Source organism: Bombus impatiens, unplaced genomic scaffold, assembly GCF_000188095.3.
Source record: "Bombus impatiens unplaced genomic scaffold, BIMP_2.2 scf_0259, whole genome shotgun sequence".
Lineage (NCBI taxonomy): Eukaryota > Metazoa > Arthropoda > Insecta > Hymenoptera > Apidae > Bombus > Bombus impatiens.
The window spans coordinates 12,652-35,542 of NT_176678.1; the positions used below are offsets into that span (position 1 = coordinate 12,652).

Consider the following 22,891-nt stretch of genomic DNA (forward strand, 5'->3'; position numbering starts at 1 on the left):
GAAAACAGGAAGGTAAAGATAATTGCGTATTGTTGAAAGTTCCAGTAAGTTATCTTGTTTTAGATTTTCAAATATCTACCTTTTTAATTGCACCGGTCCTACGAAATATCTTGTATATTTCACCTATGTTAAAACTAAACTCTTTCAGAAAACAAATATAGTTCGATTTCGTATTAAAAAGAAGAAAAAAAAGAGAAGAGATAGAAAAAGAAAGAAAACGCGTTACTATACGCGTGGACTATACGTATACGCTATAGACGCGTTTACTATGTTTAGAAATATATCAACTGTGCAAAAAAATTGCAGAATAGTTGACAAACTGTGTAGAAGAAAATAAAAAACTGTAGAATGATCTGCAATTAAGTAAATCCTTTCTCACGTTACAAAATACTTTCGATACTTTCGATGCAATATCGAATGAAAAAACAATTGTATCATATTGTTCCTCTTTCTTTTTTTAATACAAAATCTTGGTATGCTACACTTTGTTTCGTAATATGCCCCTATGATAAAGATTCGAAAAATAGTGTCGCAACAGCTTATTAATATTATTTATTTAATTATAATGAGTATCGTTCTGATCGACAAACAATATATCTAGTTGCATCGAGAGTTGATATTCGATGGAAATAATATTTTTTCTCGATATTATGTATTCAGTTCCATTATTCATATATCAACTCATCATCAAAAAGAAAGAATAGAATTTTCTCTTCAATTTCCTATTCGATGCTTTCCATCATGCTCGGATCCATCGCCATACTTTTTCCCCGTTTCTTTAACTCCCTACCTACCGTCTTTTTCTTCCATTTTTCGTTTCATCAAAATAAGTCTCTCTATAAATATTTCTTATCGTTTGATGAAATTAATCAATCGAAAGTAGTTTCATGGCTCTATATGAATAGTAATTTATTGGCAGCTATATTTATCAATAAATACTATATGCTTTTTAGATTTAAATAGAAAATCTATCGTTTCGTGGAACACCTTACACTGCTACGTCGGCTAAATAATGTGCTTCATCTGCAAGCAATTAAATATAGCATTTGCAATTAATTCGTCCAACAGCCTCTTTGGCTTCGGTATAATTATACGTTGCCTGTTTGGAATGAAATGATTACGACTCGGGTAAATAATTTCTCACCCACCATTCAATCCCTACATTTGTAATCAACTGCAACACTGCCATTTATAAAGCTACTTATGTATTCGTCGGACCAATCGTACGTATTCTATATCAGTATGTATGTTCACCCAGGTACCACGTAAATTCCAGCTACCAAACATTTTGCAAATCGATAACTTAACAATTATAAGAACAAGATACATATTTATCGATTAAAAAATAGGAGAGAAATTACGATGTTTTTTACCTAGTACCGCTAAATCGAACAATTAAATATTAAATGTTAAATATTAAAAATACCATGAACTAAATATTGATGAAAAATATTTTAGGCCGTAAAAAAAGAACATAACAGGTATGATTCTATGGAATTAAAAGATTTAAATCATCGTTAATCATAAGATGTTTCAGTTGACCCGGCTCGTATTATAAAATATTAAAATTAATTAAGGGAAGAGCTAGGCATGATTTCTATTAATCTCGTCACAATTAATGATTTTGCAACACCAAAAGAAATGTGCGCAACGCAAGGTCATATATTACGATATTGTCTATAGTTTTCTGATTTGAAAAATATTTAAATTCACGCATTCCACGGAATAAAGTGCCGATATATATTAACAAATAGTTGTCTCATCAATCTACTCATGGTACATCGTGTATTATAACATATTTAAACTTTCAACGTGTTTTCGCTTGTTCAGCATGATACATTCCCCCCGCCCCCCTCCCCGAGATTTCTCAGTAGTTACATTACTATAATATCTACGGCATATGTTAGCACGTAGATTTCAACCGTGGAAGAGAAAGCTTTTGATTTTCGTTTCTCGATTTAATCAAACAAAATCCTACTCCCCTTCGTTCCGATAACAATAATAATGTTACTGGCAATAATGCAATGATGCTCCACCAATGTTAAAGCATGATTTACTATAAGTAGACTGCGGACTTTTATGTGTTCGTGGGAAATTTAAAGGTGCAAGAAAGCCCAGGATGGTCACGATATTCAAAAATAGGTATACATGTTATACCCAAAGTACAGTATTCATTATCATATTTAGTGAGTAAAATAAATCTCTTTTTTTCTTCATAATTGCTCATAAAAAACATGACATTGCATAAATCTCCGCGGTCTAATTTTATATCTTATCCTATTTCGATCGAAGACCGAAGATCACATGGAAAGAATATATTGAGATAATCTAGTTTTGATGATTTTCCGACTTTTGTGTCATTTGGTGACCAAAAAAAGAGTATTTTAATATGAAATGGTCGGAGAAGAGAATAATGGATGGATGGATGGATACAAATATGTAAGCTTTTTGAAAATAAGTGAAATTATTATATGAGAAATTAGTTCAACTTGATTAATACTAATGTTATTAATATATATGTCTTCTCTTTTGATAAATTTTTTTAACAAATAAAAGAGTAAGAAAGACACGTACTCATTTCCAGGATCAAACGAAAGAACATCTAGACAACATATTGAATTTAAAAATCGCTCTTCCATAAGAAACACAAAAAGTGATTTATCATGCTCCTTCATACTTGTGGCATTCGATTACCAAAACCAAAAAGAAACCAAAAAGGTACCAAAAAGAAACCAAAAAGAAATCAAAAAGAAACCAGAAAGAAAGACGGAGAAAATTGAAATTCTTTTGACTTGAAATTGAAACCGTAACTTGGAGCATCGCAAAGCTATCATCGGTTTTGAATAAAAGCTTTTGAAAATTCCTCGGCCAATTCGAACGTGCTCGATTATATCGGACTAATGGTACTTTTCATGCTTGAATCGAAACTCGTGCTATTCATACCCTCGATACAATACGGCATTACCTGTCCATGCACGCAGGAACTGGAAGTATCGTTGTTCAGGATCAGCAACAGCAAACCAGAGACCGCGGCAAACACGCCAGCGGACATCAAACCAAGCGCCGGAAGCTTTTTGGAGGAAAGAATTGGTCCATCTTCGAGTTTGAGGTAGCACAGGCCAGGTAGAACGTAAGCTAGAGGTACAGCAGCGAGGATTCCATTCAATTCGAGAACCACACCCAGACAATCTGTTGACATCGATATCAGGTATGCGACAACCACTATCGACAAAGTAATTATCAAGTATTTCCGGTCGGAGTTAGGGACGTATGCAGTATGATCTTCGAGCTCATCGGTCCCTTTAATCGCTGTCAGTATTACCTGGAACAAATTTTCACAAATTTATCGACCTTACGTCGAACTTTTAATCTTGTATACAATTTTTTGTATACAATTTATTAAATAATCGTTTTAACGGGCAATAGATTCCATGTGTTGTCGTTAGATAATCGCGGATATTCATGCGTTTATGGAAAATTTCTCTAAATCCTTTTCCTTTTCTTTACTCTCCTTGTCTAATCCTAATTTTTATAGAAAATCAGATAGAGATTTTATAGAAAAACAGCGCGAGTAATTCAAAATTAACTGTACATGTTCATGCGATAATTAACATTACGCAACAAATAATTTTCTGGCTTTAATTGACATTTAAATGAGATTTTAAGAAGAGGAGGATTTATAGAAATATATCGGTTAATTAGAAATAATTTCTAATTAATTATTAATTAATTTCTAATTAATAATTTAAAAAAAAAACATAAAATGTTTCGAGAAAGCTTTACAATTATGCAACGAAACTAGAGATCGATAAAAGGAGCAATAGACCGAATTGTGAATATTTCATGAACCTCGATACAATTTTATTATTTGTTATTAATGCTTGATGACGAAGGAAAATTAATTCAGTTCGTTAACATCTCTGATCACAGATATCATTAAATTATGAATTTCGTTTATCCTTTATGGTGGTTGAGGAGAACTTAGTTGGATATATGTTACTTCAGTGTAAAACTCGATCAAGTAACTGTTTCTCCTTGAGGTGAACGCTCTGGGGGGAAGGGTTACCATTGATGTTTTTTATTACTGAGAGAGATTATTAATAGTTACATAAGTAGATATTCGGTGGTAGAACACTTTAGCTATTAGAAAAACTCAATAATATTTAATTGAAAAGCTTGTATCGAATAAATTTGTTCAATTTCGAAGCACTGCAATTTTTAATTTTCAAATCGATAGTCAATTATGAATCAATGTTTATCCTTTGATGTTAGGTTAAACATTAACGGTAATATCGCGATAAATTTTATGATTAGTTGTTAGCAAACATCTCCAGTATATTTTGCTCTGACTATTATATTCTTGACGTACAATTCAACTTACCTAGTTCCTTTATTCAGGTCTCTCCACCTTCTTTTCCACGATTCACTTTCCATTATTCACGACATTCCAATGTTACGACGCCGTAATCTTTCTTACACCCGTGCCATTTTCATTTACGATAATTTTCGCGTCTATCGTCTTACCTCGTTGTGAATTTAAAGGGAACGAAATACAATTGTTCTAATTAATAAAACTCATTCGATGCTGGAGGTAAATCTCTAAAAGTCTCTTAACACTCGAATACAAAGAAAATAGAGTTGGTTTACCGCTAAATAATATTTTTTTAAGTAAATTTTGATAGTAATTTTTGTAGTAATTCAAATCCAAAGGATGTACAGTTATTTCGTTGTTAGATATTAATCTTTACGATAGGTTTTTACAACGAGGAGTCTTTAAGATGATATTCAATGTTTTACTGATAAAGTATACAATATGAATAATTTAATGTAGTTGTCTAATCGCGAAATATTAATTTTCAGCATTTAGACAAAGCACGAAGAGCCTTAAAATATTTTGTAATATCGAAGGAAAAAATGAATATATATAGCACGAGTAATTCTCAAAGAATTTGAATACTGGCCTAGAACTTAAGAAAAGATATTGCCAAAATTAAGATAACTCACCTCCCTTGTGACGAAGCATTCAATGGGAAAAGTAAGTAGAATAGTCCCGCTGAACATGATTCTGGCAAAATTCATGAGATCATCGTCCCAGCAATAATTTTCCATAAGATCACCCTGAACATACGCGGTAAACGTGGCATATCCGATGATTCCAAAAGCTGTTGCGATCACGAAGGAAGTGAAGAGCGACCAATGGGTGACGATGTCCCACTTTTGTTGAGTAGCCCTTTCTATAGACTCGTAGATAAGGAATGTATTATGGTGGCACATAAAGGCGAATGCCATAATTCCGACGGATGGAATAATGCCGGGGAAATTCGCGAATCGCCAACTATCCTCTTGGCTTGGCCTGGAAATCGAATCGATTCCATGTTTAATTGCCTAGGGATTGTCGTCATTTATCGCCATTTATCATCAATAGAAAGGGAAGAGAAGAAGGAGATAGAAAAAGACCAGGCAATAATATTGCACGGCAAACCAACGTAATGTACGTGTAATACAAATACGATGTGAAAAATGGCATACTTTGTTTCTTTAACGTTTCTTTAACGTAGCGTTAAGGTAAAAAAAATTGACGTTCAGCCGCGACTCGACTTTTACGCGATCGTGCAGCTATAAACAATTAATTTTTGGAAAAAGAAAGTGTATGTTTTGAAAGAGAATTTTGAAAGAAGAGGAAGGAAATTTGAAAGATCACTCACACAATTGCTGACATCGTACCCATCCGAATTAAAATGGCCAATAGAATGAAACCAACGCAGACCAACGAAAGAAACGAGATCTTGGCCAAACGAGCAACATTTCTATAAAGACACAGCGGTATAGTGATGCAAACGGTCGCGAACAAGACGACCACTTGACGATGAGCGAAAATGCTTGTCTCGCTCATCCCTGTTAACCTTATTAGCACTTTCGTCACCGTGTCGCCGACAACAACGTTATAAGAGACCATCGCTGAAAAGGAAAAGACGAATAAGTTAGTGTACGAATGGTGGCCTCTTATATACAAGAGCCGCTGCACTCTAAAGTTCTCCAAACGAGCTTCAATGGTGCGCGAAAGCGAGTATTTTCCGATACGTTGCTTTGATTCGGACACCTGCTTCAGAAAGTTCACCAAACTCCTTTCTTTTTCTTTTTTTTTTTCTTTTTTTTTTTTACCTCAAACATATTTGTTTTATTTATTCTCTCTTTTTTCTTTTTCTTTACTTGAAACTTTGTTATCTACATATAATTGTGGAACATAATAGGTAATACGTGTTTCAGATAATTCTAGGTAATAAAATAGGTCGATGATTTAACTTTAATAGAAAAGACTCGCAATCGCGATTCTAATTCTCGTAATAAACGATTAAAACCCTGCTATCCTCCAGGAATCTACGGTATGACTGGATATGAAAATCATTTTCGACCAAATTATACTTTCTCTATACGGTTACAAAATTTCTTTAATTTGTGAAAAATATGAAAGGATCGTTATTGATACGCGTGACTTCACGCTACAACTTTATGCTAAAGTTTTTATCGAATCATTAAAAGTCTTCTTTCAGGGTTGAAACTAAAACGAGATTAAATCATAAAATTTGAAAACCGCGGCGGGATCGAAACGTAAGATAACGTTTGAATGTTTCATTTTAATATACGATATATAAACACTTTACAATCTTTCGTCAATGTATTTCAAAATGTACCAGAAAATTTGAAAAGAAGATATGATATTGAAGAAGACGCGAGGAGAATAGTAGGATTAATCGTTATTACGACTACTACCCTGTGGTTATAAAAGATGCATATACCTATGAATGGATAAATGAACTGCAGAGTCGTAAGAATATAGAATCCTGTACGACCGAAACTGGCTCTCATTAAACCCTGGTAACTCATTTCACCGCAAATGTTTCCACTCCTAATCATTAAAATTAAAGAGTAATCAGTGAGGCCTGCTACTAGTATTAATAATACTATCCCGAGGCCAAATCCAGCCTGATGAAGAGCGTAGGGTATACCTGAAAATTGTATTAATCAATGTTTCCTCCTTCTTTCGTTTCTTCGTGCGATTCGAAATAATTGTTACTCCTTAAACACCGAAACAATCTTTACTTTGTCTCTTAAAAAATGAAATGAGTATTATTTTATAGATTTTTATCGTTACGATGCCGCAATGTAAGTAAATAACAGATTGTGAAATATATCTTCATAGCTATCGGTGTTATTTGCAAAGATTTACAAAGCGTTCGTAATTTCTAACTTGCAACTCGTCGATTCACTGTGATCATTATTAATTAATAAATAAGATCACTGTTGAAAATCGTTTTCGATCCCATAACCGATGGTAGACGACCGAACGAACACGATGGTTACATAAATAAGAGATCCCTGATGAATCATTCGTCCGATACGAGATGATCCAAAGGGAGTAGGCATCGAGCCAACAGCTTCACCCTGAAAAAGATAAAACTGATACGAATCCCAAAATTTAAAGAAGGCCAAGGTTCCTGATGCAAACCAAAGGCTCCGAATGCAAACCTATAATCTCCTATGTACGTATAAACGTATACTATATGTATATTTGCCGTCTTGCATAAAATATATCTCATTTTTCATTTACAAACGAAGATAAGTTGAAACTAAAGTTATATATGGGAATAGCTGAATAACGCGAGATGCTCAATAAAGATGAGGAGACCATTAAAATTTCGCAAAAAGGAATCACCAATTGGAAGTGTTGACTAGATATTAAGATACATACTTGGAATTTTACACACAACCGCTTTTTATTCTACACAAATTGACATATGTAGATAAAACAAATATATTTCATATAATTGTATTACATTCAATTACAATGACGAATTTTTCTTAATCGGATATATACAGGGTGGTTGGTAATTGGTGGTACAAGCGGAAAGGGGTTGATTCTACGCGAAAAAAGAAGTCGAAAATATAGAATGAAAATTTCTTTTTTTAATTTTTTTTTTTTTTTCGAGCGAAAATTCAAAGCCGATTTTCTCGAAAACAAAGCCTCAAACGAAAAATTTTTATCCGCTTGTACTACCAGTTATCAACCACCCTGTATATATAGGCAGATGATAGATAGATAGATAGATATATAAAAATATATTAAAAATTTCTACATTTTATAATTCGGTGTTGAAGGATTTTTTTTAACTATATCATATATTCGAATTACCAATAACACCACTGCCAATGATGGAATTGATGAAATTAAAACTGGCCAGAGGTAGACTACTGAATTTTCCAGATTCTTCGTTCTTTTCCTATAAAATTATATCTCAGTTATATCGACAAAGAATGAGATAAATTAGAAGAAGAAAGAAAAATAGTAAGAGTAGAAACATGATTTGACAAGAATTGGTTATATCAAAGAGCATACAGCGATAAAAGAAAATAAGCGAAAAAGTTTCTTGTCGAAGTATTCGTATTAATCAAGCACAGAAATCTATAAGTACTGATTCAATTTAATAAAATTCTTGTTATTTGAGACAACAGAAAAAGATCGAATCGTTCGTCGAAAGATCTCATAAATTGTAAATCCTTTGATTTACCGCGTCCAAGCTTTCAACTATCTAATATTCGTATATACGTGTGTTGTTATAAAAATTATATATTAATAATAACCAAAATCAAATTTGCATAGAATATTTTTGCGTTGAAAATATTATGCGAATAGACATTTTAATAATAAAATATTCTGTTAGCATGATACTAGGCCGATGGAATATTCGCTCGATAGGAATTTATATTATACATATATATAGAAATATCATATTGTAGTCTGATCTCATTCAGAATGATTGAAATCCACTGTTCGATTTTCAACGATCCAATTTGAATTAATGATCATCGTAATCGACGAAATTCATTATTTTCCATTCTTCGTATCATATATTTAATTTCATACAATTACAAAATATCAATCCTAAATATTGATTGTAACAAAACGAAAATTGGCGAGAGGATAAAATATTTCATGCAAAATTCATGCATACGCTTATTTAACTCTGACATAAACTACGATCGATCGGATATAAAATCTAGTTAATTAGCTGTATTTCTTACCCCGACAAGTTGTCGCATGTCGTCGTAAGATTCCTCCGAACCCAGACTGCCACCCTATTTTAAAGCCAATATTAAAAGCAAGGTTCACTTCCGAATACTAATCACGATAAAATCATTAGGCGTAAAATTACATTCTTTGGAACAATGTTCTCCTTTTTTTTATTTTTACCTTTCTTTTATTCGATCACGTTACATTTGTAATAATGGTAATAATAATAATAATAATAATAATTTATTTGTGCTTTTGGCCGATAGCGTATTACAAAGAGGTTGTTGCATTCTTATTCCCAGCTTCTCACTCTATATCTTTTACGTTATCTTACATCGAGCGCTTAGTTATTATATTATATTGCTATCTTATCGCGTTTACATAATTTATTAATTAAACATTACTAATGATACAAACGAAATTTCGATAATTTTCATATTAGGCAATACTATGAGAAACTAAAACTTTTCGATTACTGAGGATGAAAAATTTACGAAATTTGTAATCTTCTCGATTGATACATTTAATTCATAATATTATTATGGTTTATTAAACTCGTCATAATTTAATTTAATTAAAGAGGTATAAATATATATTGAAAATAGTGAAAGTATCGCTATAATCAAATATATTGTTCCATACTTACCATTTGATAGCGTTATTCCGAATATTATTGTTTATAAATGTTACGAGTAATAGAAATATTGAAATTGTCCCATTTACATGCCCCACCCCGTACAGACATATTGTATAGATGTACGTAGTAATAAGATTTGTGCAACTGACGACGTTTCTAATACGATTGAAGTTAATTCATGGTGTTGTGAATTAAACTTTTAGTTGAGAAACTATAACTCTACGCGTTATCAGAGAAGTTATATAAATTAGTACTAAATACATTAATTTGTGATAATTTAACATAAAAAAAGTTTCTTATGAAATTTCATAATTAATATAATATAATATATAAATTAAGTGGAATTGATTTTCTCGCGTTTATTCGTCGAGATTTTATATCCATTCGGGCCTCCATCTATCTATACATTCTCGATTAGTACGTAAATATGATAATAGCTCGAGGCATTCAGAAAATACTATCGCAGGATATTTAAAAGCATAGACATAAAGAGTAATAATTTTTGAAAATAATTTCAATATAGCACGTACAGACAGTAAAAAAATGATAATAAAGAGATACGTAGAGAAAAGAACGCGTAGCTATATATCCGATGAGTTATAGATTTTTCCTCTTTGTCACGATAACACTAAGAATATCTTTGAATCAAAAAAATACATCTCTCTCTCTCTCTCTCTCTCTCTTTCTCTTTGCTTTAAATAGTTACAATTTCGAAAAATAAATTCGTCAGAAAGAATCCGTAAAATCATTTCTCACGAATCACTTCAAAAATTCTTTACTTCAGATTTGCGTTCAACTTTGACTTCACTTTAACGATCGATCTCTAAATAACAAGGAGATCACGAAACTTTACTTGAATCTAAATTACGATGCCAAATTTTCAATCACATCCTCCGATACTCGGAAACTAACGATAGGCAGGTACGTTTTACGAATAACACGATTACAGCGAGACAAACATCGTTTTCCGAACTTGCGATCTATTCGATTACACATATTCACTTCGATTCAATTACAACCGAAACGACAGAAATCACTTCGATTCGCACAAATTCACCGTCCAACAATTACAAATCCGAAACTAGTCGCGCTAGCCACTTCGAACAAACCGGATTACGCGAAATCCTACCTGTTACTACGCCTATCCGTATTCCTCTGCAATGTTCGTAATGATTTAAATGACAGTGTTAGCTCACGGCGAAGAAACACTAGTAGAACAACGCATTGTCTACATACGTCACCGTGTTCTCCAAAGAACTAACAGAGAAAATAACAGTGATTCACGGTCAGGTGGATAGAAATCGTGACTTTTACTTACGTCCTCGTAGTTGTTCCTCGCGTCCAGGATATAGCTCTTCTCGTTCGCGTCCAAAGCCATCGCGGGATTTTATTGAAAGCGGAAGAATCGAAGATGGAAACGAGAATAAACGGAAAGCTTAAAGGGAAGGTTCGACGTGAGAGTAGGATCGAGCAGACGTCTGAGGCGACTGCACCCTTCCTATCTAACCGAGCTTCCGTTTTCACCTCCCCGTTACAACCCCTCCAGCGGCATGTACATACAGTGGTTGCGATGGGTGCGTGCGCATTGCACACGTTCCTGTTTTTCTGCGTTATCGAGGTCCGTCGTTGTCTTCGTTATTGTTCTCCCCCTCAGTTTTTCCCCCGCCTCCGCACACGGTTTCCTTCAACCAACCCTTTAAGACTATAAACTCGAGCTATGGGATTAAGTCGAACGGAGACACACTGCATCGCGTATGACAAAACGCTAAGTCTTTGGCAAAATTTGCGTTGAGATATAAATTGTACATGTTATATATATAAATTGTCGCTATAATGCTGAGGAATGTGTGTGTATGTGTTTATGTGTTTTTTTTTTATATATATATATATTTAATACTGGATTAAAGAACGTTTGGACTAAAAAATGCAGAGATATTTCAAAAGCGACGTTAGCTGATGGTTTATATTAGTCGAATTGTTTTCACTACTGACGACGCGCTGGTTTTATCCACGATAACACGATTCATGTAATTACAGTGTATATATTTTCTACATTTCCATATAAATGGAAATAAACTTGATGATAATGTCTCTGCTCGATGGGGATACGTTTGTGTTGTATTATTTAAGAAGATGCTTAGTCGCAGCGTTTGTGCAGTTTCGGTGCTCGTTTTAGAAGTTATTAATGTCAAGAACGAATACGTTCAATTTGATGGAAAACAATTATTTCAATATGGAATTAAAATTCGCAACCTTCTTCTTTGCTCCGTTTTTTCTTCTCTTATAGTTAATATCGTTATTCATGCGCTTTCATTTCAACTTTCATGAAAATATTGCAGATACGCGATTTCGTATGTTTATTTAAGATTTTAAATTGATTTGTTCGAAGAAGAAAATACAAAAATGTTCTGTTAAAAAAGAAACAGTAGAGGAGATAAAATAATGGTCGATCGTAGAATAAATGATAAATGTTATTATTTATTATGCTTTGTACAGTAAAGTTCTATCAAGTTGTAAAGAAATCATGCCTTTAAGTAGAAGATGATACTTATAGTCAGACCCGTACGAAACCAGAGGCACCGTGAACAATTACTGGTAAACATCGTTATATTTTGTTTTTTAATAATCAAACTTTTTTCTTTAAAGTATAAAATACAATATTGAATATTACTAAAAGATGATGTTAATGATATCATAGTATAAAAACTATAACGTAAACAAGGAGTTATCCTAGAATTATTAGTTATCTGATAGTGTTACTGTTAGTTAAAACTCGCTCGTAGTTATTAAACGAAGACGAGAAATGAAAAGAAAATATCGCGTATATTTCATAAATAAGCTTTTGACGCAAAAATATTTAACAATTTTAAAAAAATTGGTTCTTTCGTTGAAGAACCGATTTTTGATTACTGTAACTTCATTTCAATAACTAATTCTTGACAATGTTATGGCAAAAAATAGAAATTACATAATGAACAATTATCGGTATCCGATTAAATACAATACTTAATATTTTATAAGGAGGACACCATTTATCGAATATTTTACTGACTGTACAAATTAGTTTGTAACGAAAAATAATTATACGTAAGGACAAATTAGATAAATTAGATAAATAATAATACAATACCTCCTTAATTATTACTTATTAATGGTAATTCTTACATAAATAAATGTAGTAATAACAAATTACACAGGCAGTTGACTAATCATCGATTCCTGATTGATAACCACCAATTACGTTAACTTTCTCATAGCAGTATTTTTTCAAACCTGTATTTTTATATTTAAAACACGATAAAAGCATTATAGCAACATTTAAAGCTACTTCGGTAGATTCCCCGTAATGCTTATTTGAAAGATATAGATACCTAAATATATATGCATATTATTGATCAAATTTTTACATAATTTTGTTCATTAAAACGGAGAAGTCTCGATAAACGTTCTTGAAATCAAATGCAAATAGAAAACAGTGCTTTTATATATATAGTTATGTTTAAGAGATTGCATTGCCAACTTCTCTCTCTTTTAATTTTGTATACTATAGAATAAAATCTAACGTTGAAAAATCTATTGAGAAAATCGATATTGTTGCCCGTGTTCGCTACAGGAAGGAAGCACAGGGGAAATTCGCAAGACATAATGTAAAAAAGAATCTCGTCTAACGCTTGTACTTGTCTAATCTTGGTATTCAAGAATGTCTCGAAGGATTTTGACAAGGTACCACGAACCACCCGTTGTTTCCGGAAACTGTCGGACCGACTTGAGCGTTGCTCAAAAGAGCATTGTTCGTCCTCTGATTCTTCATGATTTCCAACTGACGTTTTAAATTTCGATACAGCTTTATGAGAGACTCCTGTAATCGAGAAAGGAACTAAAATTAATAATTTGATTTGCAAAAGCATAATATAACAAGAATTTTAATTCTGAAAAATAAACCTAAAATTTAAAAGTTTGCAGATATTTTGCGTCATTTAAAAATTACTCTTTTGCGATCCTTCTACATAAACCAATCCTGAAATAATTTTTTTTACCGATAATCTTTGTTTATATCGGCTTACTTTTTCATCCTCCAGTTTCCTGAGTTCCTCTTGCTGCCTTAAACTGTCTATGGTCAAATTTTTTAGCATTTCATTTTTGTGCTGCCCCAAAAGCGCTATCTCCGTTTGCACCTTTAAATATTCTTGCGCCAGCTGTTTGTGCTCTTCGAAAATTTCTTTCGATCTTTCGCAAGTCTGATCAGGCGTCAATGGCCTCAGATCCGCGTCCAAAAGGCGATAAACGTTGTCTAAATCTTTGTCAGTCGTGCTATTACCTGTCAAACAATAATTATAGCCGAAAGTTAATCCGATTAATATAAATGATCGTAAGTAACTTATTTTGTTTTTACTCTATCCAAAGATGTTTCTGGTATAAGACCGATGCAAAATAAATTGATATTTTCTCAAATATGACGAATACACTGATTAAACGTGCGTATTATCAACATATCAGTAATCAGTCTAAACTCGGACTTGGAACCTATTCGTATAAAAAGTTCATTTTGATTATGTCAAAATTATGGCACACTTAAATTGCCGAATACTTTTACTCGAAACTATTAGAAAAAATATATAGAAAGAAATATACAAACATGTATTTATGACTTATTTTACTTTTTACTAAACATTCGCAGGATAAAAGGGATAAAGGAAAACATTAAAATAATAAACTTTGCTATGTTTCTTTCATCAACACTAAATTCAACTTGAATTGAAGATCTACTTTAGAAATATAGTAGTGTTATGTTGGTTTAACCCATTTTTAAATGATCACAGCAAAGTTATCGACTTTTGCTGCGTACGCCTATTTACGTTAAATCCATTCTGAATTTAAATTAATTTCACAACTTCTCGATTTATTTTGAGGATAACAATACTGTACAAACATTCGTTCGATTCAAGTGAAATACCCTCGTACATTACTTGATTCAAAATTTGTTTTCCTGCTTTCCTCCAAAACAAAAACTGCTAGTATACTAGTTATGCAATAATTACATCGAATTAAGGCATAATCGCTTTCGAAACATATTATAGAAACATTAATAATATGTTAATTTCCGTACTAAGTCTACGGAAGCTACTCATTCCATCAATTTAAAATTTAATCCCAAATTTTGACCTTTAACTTTTTATCACATTTGGCGGGTTCAACCGCGCGTTTTTTCTACCTCTATCGCGTGATTAGTAGCGACTGTTCGTCGTTTGATCCTACAATGTTGAATATCATGTAAAATCGTATAATAAAAGCTCTATCGCGGTTTACTCGAAACCCTCCTAATAAAAATTAAGAAAGAAAGGCACCTCGTCATACCATCAACGACGAGAAGAAAAAGAAAAACAGAGCAAAGTACTAACGTAGCAAAACCCAGCACCGCTTTAGGGTGTCCGTGGCGACGATATTTGGGTATTCCTCGCACATTTCCAAATATTGGAGCCTGTCGAGGCTTCGTTCATAATAGAATCAAGTATTCGTTCACATGAAAGATGTCACTCTCCGATTAAAAGTTACCACGAACCACTCTTTGATCCGGAGGATGGCGGTCGATCGAACTCGTCCGTAAAAGATGAAAAAAAATGCAGATGGGACAGGGGGAACGAGAAAACAAAATTTCCAAGAAACGAACAATTTCTTTTCGATAACGAGGGTGAGAGAAAAAGAAGAAAGAAGAGAAAAGACGGTCGTTCTTGGTGATGTGTCGGGAGAGCACTAAACAAACGTGCATCTATATTGGGCCTGGTGAGTCAGCTACACCTGCTTCGAGGTATCCCCCACCAGACAGGACGTGCAAGCACGAGCCAAGAAGAAAATACGGTTCTTCGGCTCTTAATTCATCTTCAGGGCTGGATTAAGTCGAAGCTCTGATTTCCATGTTGATGCCGTAGCGAAAAATTAAGAAATCCAATGGGGGACAGACATATATCTATCCTGGGATCGTCTTTCTTTGGGAAGCATATGCTGCAACTTTGGAAACTGTATCAACAAGAATAATATTTCAAATAAGAAAATGATTGAAAATCAATAATTTCGTTTGACAAAAGCTATTGAAGTAGAATATATAATTTATCATTTAATATATTTTATTCTTTATACTTTTATCCAGATCATTCGGCTTTTGCAGATATTTGGAAAATTAATTTATTTCTTCTCGGTTTGTCATTTTATAGTCTTTTATATGTATTCAATCTGATAAAGAGTAGAAAGAGCATGGTCTGTTTTTATTTACTTGGGTCTTTTAGGACAAAGCTTTTATCGTCGTCGATAGGTGTCAATCAAAAACAAGTTCCCCTGATTAGTTGTTCGTTAAATTTAGTATACTCGTACAATGTGACTGTTTTCGCGGGCCCTTTGCCAGGGTAGATTTCGCCGATCGACGAACTCCCAAAGTATTCGTCACGGTGAAATCACAACGAGCCAAGGTGCGATGTTCTAACTTCTTTCTATCGCTTCGTTCTCACGTGTCTTTTTATATTGAAAGGGAACAATATTTGTACGTAACGTATGTACAGATTAATCACAAGCCAAATATACATAAAACTATAAATAATTATAAATATAAATATTAATAATTTAATTCAGTAAAAGTCTACAATTTTTATCAAATTAATTGATAGATTTTTAATGATTTTTAATCAATTTTAGTGGCTAGTGGATTGATTTCTTATATCTTCAAATTATATTTTATTCAATTAAACAGAAATGAAACCGCATTTCGCAAGAACGCAAATAAAATCAAAGTGCAGACATAAGTGTTAATTATTTACAAAAGCAATCGAATGACGACAATGGATTTGCCTGAGCGCATCACATTCCGCGCTAAAAGGAAGGTTTTGTGGAACATACGGAGAACGTTATTTTGGGATTAGAGTACTATCGCGGTGAGTCACAAATTCAAAGTTCTCGCCCCGAACAAGTTCCCCTTCCTCTGCTGTTATAGAACAACGGCGAGGCCATCGGCAAATAACAATTTAATAATTGTGCTATACGTATATGATAAGAAAGCAAGAAATTATGTATTCCATAAAATAAAATAAAAGTATAAATATTAACAAAAATGAAAACGAGAGAGAAAACTTCGTTAAAATTTTCTATTACAAACAAATGAAAAGCGTAATATTTATAACACAATGATGTATCTACTTATCAATCATTTGTTATCGTTCGTATTGTAACTGTTTAAAACAATTTTTCCATAATCAAAAGCAAAATCAACTAAAACAAAATTTATAATTTAAATATTTTATAATAAAGGTAATACAAAACTTACTTTGTGCGGTATTCTTTATCTTTAGAATAGGAGATTCCAATGGTGAATCGGAACTCGGTAATCCCCAAGCATTCTGGAATTATAAAACATAAGAATATGTTTGTGTCAAAAATGTAAATACGTAAATCATAATAACTACAAATGTTGGAAAATATTTATACTTCTTTAAATATTAATTACTAATTTAATGATATGTAAACAAATCATTATTTTTAAATTAAAAGTTACTAACCGGATCACACTCAACGTAAAGTTGAGGAAAATCTTTAATCTGGAATTCTTTATTGGATGGATTGTTTGCTGAAATATTATTTTTAGGAGGTGGATCCCTGAAATCGTAGAAGGGATTCGATGAACTGTTTTTTTCATTAAAAATTTCCGATTTTTCTTTGGAAACGGGTGCATTAGCTTTAATAGTACCGTTGGCAGCATATCCATTTATTTCAGAATCCATAGTATCAGTCACGTCCAAAGTATCATCTTTAGAAACCTGGTTGTCAATAACTTCCTCTGAATCAACATCTTCTACAATATAAAATTACATTATAATTAATTTATTTAATCACTGTTGTTGTGCATGTTTATAAATAAACATTTCATATTTAAAATTATTATCTATTATTAGTAAATATTAATCATTTGTTAAATCTCATAACTTTGGATTGCTTAAATTACTTATAAAAAATTTTAATAATATATAAACTTACTTTGGGAATATTCTACTGGTTCTAGATGTCCATTAAAGAATTGTGATAAGGTTGTCATTATTTCTACAACAGCATCCATTGATGGTCTTTCTTCGGGAGATTTGTGCCAACATCTGAAACAACCGTTCGTTTCTTTTCTTACTACATCTTACAAACGATTTATAAATGTTTATTTGGAATGTAAGAAGATACGTAATAAAAATAGAGGGACATGCTGGCCAAAATCACATATATAAAGTAATTTATCAGAATAGATAATTTGTTAGAGTAGGCATAACAAAAAAAGATAGATCTCATTTCCCTTAATACCCTTCTGCTGGAAAAATGACTAAAATCGAATATCGATTATTGATTATTTCTTGATTATATTGATTATATTTTCAAGGATAATGTACCAGAAGAAATAGGTACATTTCATTTTTCCTATTTCCTACACAAAAGTTAAAATATTACAATTTTAAATTTCTCTCTTTTTACAATTATACAATCGCAACAATAATTCATGACTAACATAAATTTGAATATTTTATGCAATATTTTCCATCCTCTCAAATTCAACACTTTCCCTTCCACGATCTACTGTCAACAAAATTTATGATGAAAATAACTGGGAGCACTTCTTAAATTTCTTGCTAGAAAGTCCACGGAAACTACCATAGACAATGATTTGAAAAGCAAGTCATTCCTTCTAGTGTTGAATCATCATGCGAAAAACGAAAGGGAAAGTAATCTCGCCATCTGGCACAGTCGAATCCTTAATGGACAAATATCATTGAAGACAATTTCACTTACCACTAAAATTTGCTCCCAGTGCCTAACCATTGAAGGGGATGAAAGAGTGGATTGTTGTCCCAAAGGAGAATCCATAGTTGCTAAAGGACCTTAATTTCTTTAAAAGAAAATATTATGATGAACTATGTGCCCCAATCTTCACCCTCACTTAGGACAAAACCTAAAATTCATAAGAAGAAATTTAGAAAAGCCCTAATTAGAAACGCAGAACAATCTCAGAATGAAGAATTATGAAACTGTTAAAGTTATCCTAGCACCAGGTAGATTGACCACCACCTTACACATTCCTATTCTAAAATACTCTAAACTATTCTAAAATACCAGCATTCCAAACAATCAATCCGATACTCATACCCTTCAACATTTCTACATTCCCTCCTTATACCTCAATCAAATTCCAACTGATTATTGATTGATGACTATTAATTTATTATTCCCTACTTCCCATGATCTTAGACATTATAATTAAAAAGCATAGCATAATCGACCACAAATTAGAATATATCAGAAATACTGATGATATATTAAATACTTATAAATTAAACTGTTCGCATTATCTTTTATTTTTTTAGTACTTAAGACCATCGATTATTTAAGAAGAAGAATAACAAGGAGTACACATGATCATATTAAATACTTTTAAACAAATGTTTTTCTGTTACAGGAAAGGAAGGTTTGAAGACGCTATGTATAAGATCTTAAATTTCAACCTGTATAGGTAATAGCTTTTCACAATTTATATAAATTGTGAATAAATAGAAAATTCATTAAAGATTAGCATAATAATGATTCAATTACACAATTGAATCCTTATAAATAATATCAGAATAATATGATGACTCTTCTGAAAAGAATATTTTAAACATACAACTTTTATGTTATGAGAAAAGGGTTTATTCTATTACAATTTAACAAAATACAAATTTTAAAATGATTAAATGATCGTTAAAAATGATTTGGGCACAGCATATGGAAAAATTATCAAGATATTATATACAAATAAAATGCAAGTAATGTAAAATAAATATAAAATTGTTTAAAAAAGCTCTAAATAACAATCAACATACTTAAAAACATTTTGCCACCTGAAAAGAAGTTTTTTCTATGAACAAAATTGTGTAATCACCAATTATCAATCAAATAAAATGAAAATTTTTTAAATTAAATGCTTAATGATAAAGTTTTTAAAGAAATTTTTTAAACATAATAATGTTATAACTATTTTCAAGCGTAAAATATGTTAAAATACATAAAATATATTAAATCTAAATACTTGTAAATATACTTTTACGTTTCAATAATCTGCAGTTAATTTCAAGAAGAAAATAGAGTATTTGTTATATTTTTTCCTACAACATATACTTTCAAATACTAATACTTTATATCAATTACAATTATTTCTATCACATATTTAGTGACATGTGTCACTATCGAAAAAGATAATATGACTTTATAAAACAAAGAAAATAATTAATCTTAACTTCTTTAGTAAATTATTAGAACATGCTTTATTAATTATAAAAGTGAATGATTATAAATATTAATAAATACCTGGTCATGAGATCTTCAATTGGTTTAGGGCAACCTTCAATTAAAGGAGGTCTTTGTCCTACATGTACCGCCCACATTATTCTGTAAGCTGAACCACCAATTTCATCAAATGGTTTCTTCCTTGACAATATCTCCCACAAAATAACACCCCAACTAAACACATCACACTTTTCGGTATATCTAGAACCCTCAAATACTTCTGGAGCCATCCAAGCAGCAGAACCTTTGTTATTAGTCATATATGTATTTAGATCACAAGCTGTACCAAAATCACAAATTTTAAGAGTTTGTCCACCCATAACTAACAACAAATTTGGTGGTTTTAAGTCTCTGCAAATATAAATGAAATCTGTTGAAACGCTACAGATATCATTTGAATAAAAAACTTCCAGATTGTTATACTATGTCCTCGATAAAAAAAAATATATATTTAACTTAATTTACCTGTGAATTAAAGGTTTTGGTTTCATATTGTGAAGATATGCGACACCACGTGCACATTGCAAAGCCCAACTCATTGCATGTCCTGCAGTATATTGTGGCTGAGGATTGCAATGCAAAACTGCAATATATTAATAAAACAAAAAGTAAATGTAATATTTAATTATTAAAGCTTGATGATAACAAAACAATATGAAACAATAAAAAGCATTTAATGTCTTGTTAAACAAATTAAATCTTATGCATTATCAAAACAAGCAACAATAATATTTAGACTATAACAATATTGTATTAAAAAAATGAAGTTCTATAGAATTTAAAAAAGTTAATACCATTATATAAGGAGCCACCTTCTGCATATTCCATAACCAGGCAAACCGGATTTTTAGTACAGGCACCATAAAGTTTTACAATATTGGGATGCACAACTCTAGATAATTGCCTAACTTCTACAGTAAAGGCCTTTTTTTCACCTTCTGAGTTTATATACTTTATAGCAACATATTGTCCCCTCCATTTTCCTTTCCATACTACTCCGAAAGAACCTTTTCCGACTACCTACATAAAAATAAATAATGAACAATTTATTATTGATTTAATTTAGCGCTCTTCAGATTTTAAGATAAATCATTTCTTTTCGAAAAATGAAGTAACAAATCAAGAATATTAATAATGTTAGATAAACATAGAAACTGCATGTAACCTCAACAAAATGAAAAACAATACAAAGATATAAAAATTTAATATTTTATTTATTCTTCTTTAATATACTCTGTATTCTACTAAACGATGTTATTAATTTTTAATTAAATTATTTCTATTCTACACAATCTATATCAAATTTTTAAAAATGACATATATTCACAATCTATTAAAATAAAAAAATTTTTTTTTTCAGTTTTTTTCTCAACTTAATGATATTTCAAATAAAAATCTCTCTCGTTATCTAAATCAAAATTCGAATATTAAAGTACAGAAAATAGAAAGGAGCTTCGTTAACATAAATTTGCTTAAAAAATATTCAACTATCGTCATTTAGGTTATATTTCAAACAAAATCAGATAATCAATTAGGATAAATTACAAAAATTAAACGCAACTGGATGTAACATTTGAGAAATGTTTTATTGAACGACGATTAAGAAAACAAAAATTTGACTTGTTCGAACAATAATGAAAAGTTTCTGCATAGTTATGATACCTGCTCTGTTTCAATTTCATCGTAGTTAATTTCTTCTACAAACTGCTGCTGATGGCTTACTAATTCTTTACCCGCCATCACACACAGTCGACATCACATTAGTTTCAGGGCACATTTAATTACCGGGCGTATTTATCATGAACGAATATTTATTTAAACTCCGAGCTCAAACTCCTTTGATATTTTCCATTTTATTAACATTCAGAAGGCATGTGTAGCGAGAAAGTTGTATCGATAGATGTTCATCATTCGATAGATCGATCTGTTGAAATACGATCCATCGTTAAACATAGAAAATGTGATTAAATTTATGTGCTAACAAAAACAGAAACATTAAATTATTTTTGTTTAATCAAAAAGCATACCAGTTAAGACATGGGAAGAAAGGTAGAAAGAGAAATATGTACACATATGTGTAAAATGAATGTGCACTACGTACTACCAGGTACTACGTAACGACGTTTAATAAGTTTACTTCGGGGCTTCGGGGATAGCTTTGGGTTTTCTTACTAAATAAAATACAATCCAATCACAGACTACTTGTTTTTTGATGTCACATATATTCCATACATATATTCTCAATCATAAATTTATTTGCGTCAAGTTGCAAAATATCATATATATTCAGAAACATTAAAAATATATATTGTTATTATTCAGTATAAAATTTGACTTGCATTTCATATTATAATCCTATACGGTTTAAAATAGAGAAAATTAAAATATTAATATATGTCCTCTAAATATAATATAGATACTGAATCAGCAGATGCATATATTATGTTCGACGCTTTTAATCTTTGTTATACTTGTTATATTCTTTTTTATATATATATATATCTTCGCCCGTGCTATAATTAATTTGCTTATGTCAAATAAGAAACAAAACAGGTAATTATACATCGTATAAGTAATTTGAAATGTTAAATATATACTTAACATAATTTAAATATCGAAAACGTTATATTCTGTAATTTAATATTTAATATGTATTTAATTTTATATATAATACTTAATACTTAATATTTATAATTTAATATGTCGTTTTGTGTAAATCGTAATTCGTTTAGAGTTTATAGAATTAAACAAAGTTTTGTTCATAGATTATGTACAAAGTAATAATAATATTATTATAGTATACATAAGTAAAATTATAAAAAAATAATAAAGCAGAATTATTTAAC

General features: G+C 31.3%; 2 protein-coding genes and 1 long non-coding RNA gene across 3 annotated transcripts; 1 reads left to right on the plus strand and 2 right to left on the minus strand.

Annotated features, from left to right (window-relative positions):
* Positions 1–2,802: 2,802 nt before the first annotated feature.
* On the minus strand, positions 2,803–11,567 carry LOC100745253 (putative sodium-coupled neutral amino acid transporter 11). Its single transcript, XM_012384440.3, has 7 exons — positions 11,026–11,567; positions 9,082–9,135; positions 8,192–8,279; positions 6,798–7,007; positions 5,706–5,958; positions 5,005–5,353; positions 2,803–3,322 (listed from the first exon to the last, which is right to left on the minus strand). Exons 1-7 carry the CDS (start codon positions 11,083–11,085, stop codon positions 2,888–2,890), a joined length of 1,449 nt encoding a protein of 482 aa, XP_012239863.1. The 5' UTR covers positions 11,086–11,567; the 3' UTR covers positions 2,803–2,887.
* A 598-nt stretch (positions 11,568–12,165) lies between these two features.
* On the minus strand, positions 12,166–22,192 carry LOC100746656 (mitogen-activated protein kinase kinase kinase 7). The gene is made up of 10 exons (XM_003488669.4): positions 22,073–22,192; positions 21,708–21,969; positions 20,840–21,065; positions 20,511–20,628; positions 20,067–20,396; positions 17,724–17,836; positions 17,249–17,541; positions 17,017–17,089; positions 13,772–14,025; positions 12,166–13,566 (listed from the first exon to the last, which is right to left on the minus strand). Exons 2-10 carry the CDS (start codon positions 21,783–21,785, stop codon positions 13,402–13,404), a joined length of 1,650 nt encoding a protein of 549 aa, XP_003488717.1. The 5' UTR covers positions 21,786–21,969; positions 22,073–22,192; the 3' UTR covers positions 12,166–13,401.
* Positions 15,925–19,515, plus strand: LOC112212657. Its single transcript, XR_002946483.2, has 3 exons — positions 15,925–16,239; positions 16,447–16,627; positions 19,180–19,515. It is a non-coding gene; the product is annotated as an uncharacterized LOC112212657 (long non-coding RNA).
* Positions 22,193–22,891: the final 699 nt, after the last annotated feature.

Excerpts from the sequence above, each read along its gene's own strand:
- LOC100745253 (XM_012384440.3), bottom strand. The coding sequence starts at position 11,085 with ATGGCTTTGGACGCGAACGAGAAGAGCTATATCCTGGACGCGAGGAAC. Across the intron at positions 8,280-9,081 it reads ACATGCGACAACTTGTCGGG|GAAAAGAACGAAGAATCTGG; the intron begins GTAAGAAATACA and ends ATAATTTTATAG. Across the intron at positions 5,959-6,797 it reads GTTCATTTATCCATTCATAG|CGATGGTCTCTTATAACGTT; the intron begins GTATATGCATCT and ends TTTCCTTTTCAG.
- LOC100746656 (XM_003488669.4), bottom strand. The coding sequence starts at position 21,785 with ATGGCGGGTAAAGAATTAGTAAGCCATCAGCAGCAGTTTGTAGAAGAA. Across the intron at positions 21,066-21,707 it reads ATGAAATTGAAACAGAGCAG|GTAGTCGGAAAAGGTTCTTT; the intron begins GTATCATAACTA and ends ATTTTTATGTAG. Across the intron at positions 17,542-17,723 it reads ACCAGTAGAATATTCCCAAA|AAGATGTTGATTCAGAGGAA; the intron begins GTAAGTTTATAT and ends TTTATATTGTAG.